This window comes from Aquarana catesbeiana, linkage group LG02 (genome assembly GCF_042186555.1).
Source record: "Aquarana catesbeiana isolate 2022-GZ linkage group LG02, ASM4218655v1, whole genome shotgun sequence".
Taxonomy (NCBI): domain Eukaryota; kingdom Metazoa; phylum Chordata; class Amphibia; order Anura; family Ranidae; genus Aquarana; species Aquarana catesbeiana.
The window spans coordinates 37,673,170-37,682,885 of NC_133325.1; the positions used below are offsets into that span (position 1 = coordinate 37,673,170).

General features: G+C 45.5%; 1 protein-coding gene across 2 annotated transcripts in view; it reads right to left on the reverse strand.

The window, feature by feature from the left end:
* The window catches only part of C2CD3 (C2 domain containing 3 centriole elongation regulator), a 191,761-nt gene extending 185,609 nt beyond the window's left edge, over window positions 1-6,152 (reverse strand). The window contains exons 1-2 of one of the 2 annotated variants that reach the window (XM_073612799.1): window positions 5,978-6,152; window positions 3,343-3,612 (exon numbers count right to left, since the gene is read on the reverse strand). In XM_073612799.1, the coding sequence (XP_073468900.1) occupies window positions 3,343-3,612; window positions 5,978-6,032 (325 nt within the window). In that variant the 5' untranslated portion in view covers window positions 6,033-6,152. The remainder of the gene's footprint in view (window positions 1-3,342; window positions 3,613-5,977) is intronic. The other variant, XM_073612798.1, reaches the window with a different exon arrangement.
* Window positions 6,153-9,716: the final 3,564 nt, after the last annotated feature.

Consider the following 9,716-nt stretch of genomic DNA (forward strand, 5'->3'; position numbering starts at 1 on the left):
TAATCTCTTCTTAAACTTAATAAAAAATATTTGAAACAAAAATGTTATTTCTGGAGATTTTATCTCACTCTGCCCGGCAAACTTGAGAAGTGCTTTTCCTGAACTACCAGCCTAAAGGTCTGAGCAATGCTCACGTCACCATCATCATGGCTGCATGTACTGCCTGCCTTAGGGTGCATTCACACCGGGACTGGTTTAGGTAAATCGTGCCTGAGCCTCCCCCCCTCTCCTGCTAGTCTGCACACACTAGACTTGGTGGCCCTGGGCACACTTACATTATCACCCCTGCTAACCAGACCAGTGATCCCCGCTTCTATACACATTTTTTTTTTTTTTTATTGAGAGTTCTGTGGTTTGCACGCACACACACACTGCAGCAAACCGTTCCAGACCACAAAAGTGAACCGCACCCGGGACCACCTTTTCCCAGGTAGTGGTGCACGGAAATGGAAATTTTGGACCAAAACTGAAAATTCAGGATGCACTTGGCTGAAAAACAAAAACCGTCAGTTTTTAAAAATACCGTATATACTCGAGTATAGGCCGACCCGAATATAAGCCGAGGCACCTCATTTTACCACAAAAAAACTGGGAAAACCTATTGACTCGAGTATAAGCCTAGGGTGAGAAATGCAGCAGCTACTGGTTAAACAATGCCCATCTGCAGCCTCACTGTGTCCATGATAACTAAAACAGCGGGTGTCTCCCGCTGTGTCATGCAGGCTGTGTGGTCGTCCATTGTAACAAAGCCCCGCCTCCTCCTCGTCCGTGGTAGACGGAACACTGATACAATGCTGGGAAACTCACCCTCACTCGAGTATAAGCCGAGGGGTGGATTTGTCATCCTATAAAATGTGCTGAAAAACTCGGCTTATACTCGAGTATATATGGTATATATTTTTTATATATAATTGTATTATAGTCGACATTTTAATATCATGGATTTAAATTAATTTGAATATATTTTTTGCCCATAACCAGCACCCTTTCGGCCGAGAGGCTGCTTTCAAACTGTGCAGTTTTTGAAGCGTTTTTTTTTTTTTCTTCTTTTTTCCAAAAAAGCGCAAAAGCTCAAGAAAAATGCACCCTTTTAAATTGTATGTCTTCACATTGGTCCGTTACGCTTCCATTGCGGTGTTAAAAATCCTCCTTGCCGTGTTTTTGGTGCTTTAGTGATAAATTAAATAAAAAACAAAAAAACAAAAAACGCACCTCCCCATTATAATGCATTGAAAATGCAGCAAAAGCGCATTAAAAACTCACCCATGTTGCTTTTTTTGATGTGGTTTCTGATTCACATGACCTATAAAAAACACCGTAAACGTGGCAAAATCCCATGTTTTTCGGCACCTTTTTGTTCTATCGGCAAAACACTAATAACCCTATTTTTGGCGGGCGATTTATCGGTGCATCCCTAGATCCCGAGCACAGTGCGCTTAACCGATCCCAGATGTGATTAGGAGCGCTCACACTACACAAACAAAACTGGCCCCAGGGGCAGAACCAATCCCGGGACCAGTACAATGTTTCAGTGTCAGTGTATCCTTAGGCTAAATATCCCATGATGCCTTGCTCTGGCTTTCAGCTATATTTGCATTTGCCAAGGAGGGTGGCTGCAGGCAGGCCGTGTAGGGCTAGAGAGGACACCCTTACAAAGGAACTGCAACAAAATCATAGCTAACCTCAAATATAGATTTGTGCAGAGAGTTGAAGGCATTGGAAAGTAGATTGATCTTTGTTATTTGGGTTTAGTTTTGCTTTAATGAGACCCGACAACTAGGACAATAGAGCAAACTGTCTCCCTACTCTGATAGCAGTTCTGTTCTAGGTGTACACACCCAGGAAAACGATCCCACCAACAACAATATACAAACTGTGTACAGACAGTAATGGGGAGGACCCTGCTGAATTACACTGGAAGGCAAGGCAGGAGTCTGGACCCTCTTATTATACACAGGTATGTTGGACTGGCAGTCAGGAAATAGATTTGGTTTCAGCTGGATAAGTGTAATAAATGAAGAGGCTTCCAGTCCAATCCAATAGGTAATCAATACTAATCAGTGAGACTATTAGGCCGAGTCCCCAGGCATCCCACTCTGGACTAACTGGTATGAGAGTACTTCAGTGCTATCTACTGTATTTAATTACGGTATTTATTGGTGTATAACACTCACTTTTTCACCATGAAAATTGGGGGCAAATAGCGTGTTATACGCCAATACCTCAATTTTAGCTGTCCCCTCTAGGCTGCAGATGGGCATCGATTAGGCTGCACTGATGGCAATGGCGAGGCTGCTGCACCGATGGCAATGGCGAGGCTGCTGCACCGATGGCAATGGCGAGGCTGCTGCACCGATGGCAATGGCGAGGCTGCTGCACCGATGGCAATGGCGAGGCTGCTGCACCGATGGCAATGGCGAGGCTGCAAATGGGCATTGATCAGGCTGCATTGATGGCAATAGCGAGGCTGCAGATGGGCACTGACCCTTATTTTGCTTCAAAGTTCATTATTTAAAATTGAAGTTTTTTTTCCTGAAACTTCCCTCTTAAAATGAATGTGCGTGTTATACGCCAATAAATACGGTACATCAAGAAAAGCTTGATACGGACATTCCACAACCTGACACACGGGGCAGGAAGACACTGAGGATATATGGCAGGGCAGGCTGCTGTGAAATCTTTACTTCCTGTCCCAACGGGTAGACAGGACAATCTTTGTCTCTAATGGGACCAGAAAATCTATTAAAGATCTGTGTACATTCTTTGATTGCTTCAAAACTGCTTTAACCGATAAAAGTGAATACCAATGCAATAGTAGCTGGGGATATGTTAAAAAAATGTCCTCTGAGAGCCAACAGCTGACAATCTACACAGCTGGTGGCTCTCAATCTTGGCTGTCAGTAAGGCTGGGGTCACACGATTGCGAATTGGATGTGGGTTCCCCGCATCCAATTCGCAATAGCAGGAGATTTGGACCGGCTCTCTATGGAGGCGATTCACATATCTCTGCTGCGGACCCCAGAAGACGAAGATCGGGGCCACTCTGTGCAAAACGAGCTGCACAGTGGAGGTAAGTATGACATGTTTTTTTTTTAAATAACAAAGGAACCTTTAGTATCACTTTAATTTAGCCTTTCATTTAAAGCGGAATAGCAGCGGCCTGGTAGGGGTGGCAAGCTGGGTAGATGATGCTGACAACAGAGAGAGAGACACAGGACCACTGAAGAAAGGAAAGTATTGCAGAGTTTAGCTCAGCTTTAAGGTGTGTTGACGGCAGACTCTTAGAAATGACATGACAGGTGAGTGTTCAATAAATGACAACATACAGTCCGGAGTGATTACCTGTAAGGTAGGATGTGAATTGTTTGGGTCCACAGCGGACGGCATAGCGAGTTGTGGTCTTTACCGTCTTCTGCTCGGTCTGTGAGGTGTCTCTGGGGTGGAAGATGGTTCCATCAGAAGTCTCCCCCCACCACCGAAGCCTGACAAGGACAAAGGGCGGAGGCCTTGGCACAGTCCAGAGGATCTTACCGACAGTCACTTTAAGGAAGCAGCGGAGCTGACCCTCTACAAGAGGAGGGAGGCTGGTTGATGGGGAAATATCCGTTGTTCCTGCAGAAATAAAATACAGAATTACAGACATCAGAAAAAAAAAAAAAAAAAAAAAAAAAAATGGAAGGAAGAATGACAGATCTCAAGACTCAAATATCGTTCATGCCGCACAGTACTCCCCTTATCAGAGCACACATATCCCAAACTGGAGATGTATGGATTCAAACAGTGTTCATGCCGCACAGAACTCCTCGTCCAGAATACACGCACCCAGAACTGGAGATGTATGGATTCAAATACTGTGTTCATGCCGGACAGTACCCACCTTCCCAGAGTTCACATACCACAAACCTTCAATCACTTGAACATGACGCAACGTGTTACAGCGAAGCTAATGACGTCATCACGTCAGACCTGGGAGTAATAGTTTTTTTTGCCCAAAGTATGGTTGCTGAGCTCTATTCTTAAGGGGGAAGTGTATACGCTTTTACCTATAGTGCAGCAGTGTTGTGCGCCGCACACTGCGAGTGCATATTTTTTTACTTTTTTAAATAAAATTTGTGATTTTCAACAGCTTCAGGTCCACCCTATAGCAGTTTCACTGCTATAGGGTGGCACCTGTGTGCCGGATCACGTATATATACACACATGTGATCCGACACTCCCAGGTAGGTGGTGCACATGCACGCCGCCGGTGGCTTGCTTGCGCTGTGATTGCACACAGTGGAAGCCGATCGGCGGGTGCCTGGTACCCGATGTCCTCTGGCACATGCAGATCGCCCCATCCCCCATCACAACCATCCTCACTAATACCACCCCCTCCTCCATCACAGCCCCCACCCTCCAACACCACCCCCTCCCCCATCACAGCCCCCCCCCCCCCCATACTAGGGATGCACCGAATGGGTTTTTTGGTGCCGAAACCAATACCGAAAATAAATCTTCCTTGATCCCAAAACCGATACCGAAAGTGACTGTTTTTAAAAATATTTTTATACAGGAGATGGTCAGAGACTGCAGACATACTACAGGAGATGATCAGAGACTGCAGACATATTACAGGAGATGATCAGAGACTGCAGACATACTACAGGAGATGATCAGAGACTGCAGACATACTACAGGAGATGATCAGAGACTGCAGACATACTACAGGAGATGATCCGAGACTGCAGACATACTACAGGAGATGATCCGAGACTGCAGACATACTACAGGAGATGATCCGAGACTGCAGACATACTACAGGAGATGATCCGAGACTGCAGACATACTACAGGAGATGATCCGAGACTGCAGACATACTACAGGAGATGATCCGAGACTGCAGACATACTACAGGAGATGATCAGAGACTGCAGACATACTACAGGAGATGATCAGAGACTGCAGACATACTACAGGAGATGATCAGAGACTGCAGACATAATACAAGAGATGATCAGAGACTGCGGACATACTACAGGAGATGATCAGAGACTGCGGACATACTACAGGAGATGATCAGAGACTGCAGACATACTACAGGAGATGATCAGAGACTGCAGACATACTACAGGAGATGATCAGAGACTGCAGACATACTACAGGAGATAATCAGAGACCGTAGACATACTACAGGAGATGATCAGAGACTGGGGACGTGATACAGGAGATGATCAGAGACTGGGGACGTGATACAAGAGATCAATGCAGCCTTACCAGTGCCCGTCAGATGCAGCCAGCCAGTGTCCCCAGTTGTGCAGCCAGTGAAGGGAGAGGAGAGCTGCTGCCGCCTGTTTGATTACAGTGCCGGGAACATCACAGCTTTCATTTCAATAGCTGTGTGTTCCCCGCTGCGCGCCGTCACATACAGCCCCTCCCCCTTGTCCGGGGAACTTTGATAGACAGATCACCCGTCCAATCCTGGGACAAACAGGCGGAGGCTCTCCTCTCTTCTACGATACAGGAAGCCCCCCTGATAGGCGGCTCCAGGGGCGGGGCGAGGGCGGAGCCCCACCCCATTATCAGCTCCAGTATCGGCAAGAATTCTCTTTCGCTTTTTTCGGTGGCCAAAATTTCGGTGCATCCCTACCCAATACCACCCCCTACCCAGCTATAGCACCCCTCCACTAACACCACCCCCATCACAACCCCCCCCTCACTAATACCATCCCCTCCCCCATCACAGCCCCACCCCCTGGGTGACCCAGGTGTAAGCTCTGAGGACCTCATGTGACCGTGTGTGGACCAGGCCACTGAGGAGGTCACATCCCCCTCCCCTCCCCTTCCCCATACCTGGAAGTACATGAGAGCTCTGATAGAGAGAGAGGATAAGGGGAAGAAGCATGCAGCCAGTGAAGTCAGCTCTCCTGGTCTGTCTGACAGGCAGAGAAGTATAATTAGTGTGGTGAGAAGATAAGAGGACCGTCCTCCACAGGCCTACCTCCTCTCCTCCTCCGGCTCCCCGCCTTCCCGCTCTTCTCCCCCCGGCTCTTCATCCTCTCCGCTCCGCTGTCATCCCTCTCTGCCCGCCGCCAACAACACACGGAAGCTTCTCCCCGGTCTCCTGGCAACCGGGGGACGCCTTTTCCGCTTCCGCCCCCCCACAGCCAATCAGGGGACGGGAGTCCGCAGTTCGCAGAGGCTGTCGGGAGTGACAGTTGTTGGGGGCGGAGCCGTAGTGTTTGGACCAGTGTCAGCGCTCTTCCCGCTACACCCCGCCCCCCTCCAGTGTACACCGAGGAGGATAGACAGGGGGCGGGATTAGTGCTAGGTGATGGAGATCTTCAGTCCTACAGCATGGGGTGCAACCTACTATATCTTCCCCTAATCCTCCTTATAATATAGTCGGGGGAGTAATCCAATATATCTCCCCCCCCCTTACCCAAATTTTGGTGCAACATCTAATATCTTCTCTCATTCACATTGACATATAATACAGTTTATGGGTGCAACATGTAATATCTTCCCCCAGTCACTCCAATATAGGTGCAACATCTAATATCTTCCCTCAGTCACCCCTTATATAGGTGCAACATGTCATATCTTCCCTCATTGCCATATAATACAGTTAATGGGTGCATTATGTAATATCTTCCCTTAGTCACCCCAATATAGGTGCAACATCTAATATCTTCCCTCAGTCACCCCAATATAGGTGCAACATCTAATATCTTCCCTCAGTAACCTTCAATATAATACAGTTTATGGGTGCAACATGTAATATCTTCCCCCAGTCACCCCTTATATAGGTGCGACATGTAATATCTTCCCTCATTGCCATATAATACAGTTAATGGGTGGATTATGTAATATCTTCCCTCAGTCACCCCAATATAGGTGCAACATCTAATATCTTCCCTCAGTAACCTTCAATATAATATAGTTTATGGGTGCAACATGTAATATCTTTCCCCAGTCACCCCTTATATAGGTGCAACATGTAATATCTTCCCTGATTGCCATATAATACAGTTAATGGGTGCAACATGTATTATCATGTATTATCTTCCCTCTGTCACCCCAATATAGGTGCAACATGTAATATCTTCCCTCATTGACATATAATACAGTTTATGGGTGCAACATGTAATATCTTCCCCCAGTGACCCAGACATTTTTTGTTTAAGACCCCTTTCACACCAAGGCCATTTTCAGGCATTTTAGCGCTAGAAATAGTGCCTGAAAACCGCCTCCCATTCATTACAATGGGTGCTTTCACACTGGGGCGGTGCGTTTGCGAGCAGCATCTTTGGGGTGGTTTGGAGGTGCTGTATACAGCGCTCCAAAAAAAACCCTGCCCATTGCGATAAATAGGCAGCGCTTCCAAAGTGATTTTCAGGCACTTCGGAAGCTGCGCAATACAGGCGTTTTTAACCCCTTTGCACGCCGGCCACGCCCCCCTGAAGGGCTTGCACAGCGCGCTGTGATCGCCCAAGTCAATGAGACTCGGGTGATCACAGATCGGAGTAAGGGGTCGATCGTGGCCCCTTACCACCTGATCAGCTGTCAGCCAATGACAGCTGATCGCGTGATGTAAACAGAAGATCGGTAATCTTCTGACAGTGTGAGATGAAAAAAAAGTCGATCACCGGCTTCTGTTGAAGGGACATCGGTCCCAGAGAGGCGAAGCCGCCTCATATGTGCCCACCAGTACCGCGGATCAGTGCCCACAGTGCCCACCAATCAGTGCCCACAGTGCCCACCAATCAGTGCCCACCAGTACATAAGTGCCAGCAATCAGTGCCACCTATCAATGCCCACAAGTGCCACCTATCAGTGCCCACCAGTGGTGCCAATCAGTGCCTCATCAGTGCCACCTAGCAGTGCTGCCTATCAGTGTCACCTACCAGTGCCGATCATTGCCCATCACTGCCACCCATCAGTGCCAGCTATCAGTGCCCTTCAGTGCCACCTATCAATGCCCTTCAGTGTCGCCCATCAGTGCCACCTCTCAGTGTCCACCAGTGCCACCTCATCAGTGCCCATCAGTGCCGCCTTTAACAGTGCAAATTAATGCAGCCTATCAGTGCCCATCAGTGTAGCCTTATCAGCGAACATCAATGAAGGAGAAAAATTACCTGTTTGCAAAATTTATCAACAAAATATAAAACGGTTTTGTATTTTTTTTAAAGAAAAATTCAGTCTTTTTTAATTTGTTTAACAAAAAATAAAAAACCCAGAGGTGATGAAATACCACCAAAAGAAAGCTCTATTTGTGGGGAAAAAATGATAAAAATTTCATTTGTGTACAGTGTAGCGTGACCGCGCAATTGTCATTCAAAGAGTGACAGCCCTCAAAGCTGAAAATTGGTCTGGGCAGGAGGGGGGTTTAGGTGCCCAGTAAGCAAGAGGTTAAACAACAATAAAGCGCTGCTTTATAAGGGGTCTAAAGACGACTCTTCTGCTGCCGCACATACACTATACTACCAAAAGTATTGGGACACCTGCTTTTACGCGCACGTGAATTTTGTTTTTTTTTTTTATCCAAGAAAAAAAACTTTTATTGATTACATACAAGTAAAAAGAAAGGGCAACTAGATTGTATATATGTTCCTTACCTGCGCAAAGGTTGTTCTAGTATTATTTATAGGGGCTGCACATTATAAAGGCGATACCTTATGTGTGTGAAAATTAGTGATAAACCGCGCACCCTATATACACATCAACTTTTTAATGCAAAAAAGACAATATCGTGAATAACCACTAGATGTCCCCAGTGGATGACCATAAGTGTGTTGGCATGTGAAATCTATTGCAATATTTACTCTAAAGCGCATAAGTGCAAAACAAATACATATGACTGCCCCCAGATGTCTCCAATGATGGGTATATGAGAACATTAAAATAAAAGAAATAGTAAATATAGTGTCCAAAAATCAATCATATATAAGTGTATTGTCCCTAACCACTTAAGGACCAAGCCTGTTTTTGAGATTTGTTGTTTACAAGTTAAAAACAGTTTTTATTGCTAGAAAGTTACTTAGAACCCGCAAACATTATACTTTTTTTTTCTAACACCCTAGAGAATAAAATGGCGGTCGTTGCAAAACTTTCTGTCACATCGTATTTGCGCAGCGGTCTTTCAAGCACACTTATTTTTGGAAAAAATGCACTTTTTTGAATTAAAAAATAAGACAACAGTAAAGTTAGCCCAAATTTTTTTTTTATATAATGAAAGATAATGTTATGCAGAGTAAAGTGATACCCAACATGTCACGCTTCAAAATTGCGCCCGCTCGTGGAATGACGACAAACGTTTACCCTTAAAAATCTCCATAGGCGACGTTTAAAAAAATTCTACAGGTTGCATGTTTTGAGTTACAGAGGAGGTCTAGGGCTAGAATTATTGCTCTCACTCTACCGATCGTGGCAATACCTCACATGTGTGGTTTGAACACCGTTTTCATATGCGGGCGCTACTCACGTATGCGTTCGCTTCTGCACGCGAGCTTGGCGTGACGGGGCGCGTTTAAAAAAAAAAAATTTTTCTTATTTATTTTACCATTTATTTCTTATTTCAATACTGTTTAAAAAAATTGTGTCACTTTTATTCCTATTACAAGGAATGTAAACATCCCTTGTAATAGAAAAAAAAACATGACAGGACCTCTAAAATATGAGATCTGGGGGTCAAAAAGAACTCACATCTCATAATTCAATAAAATAAATAAATAAATAAA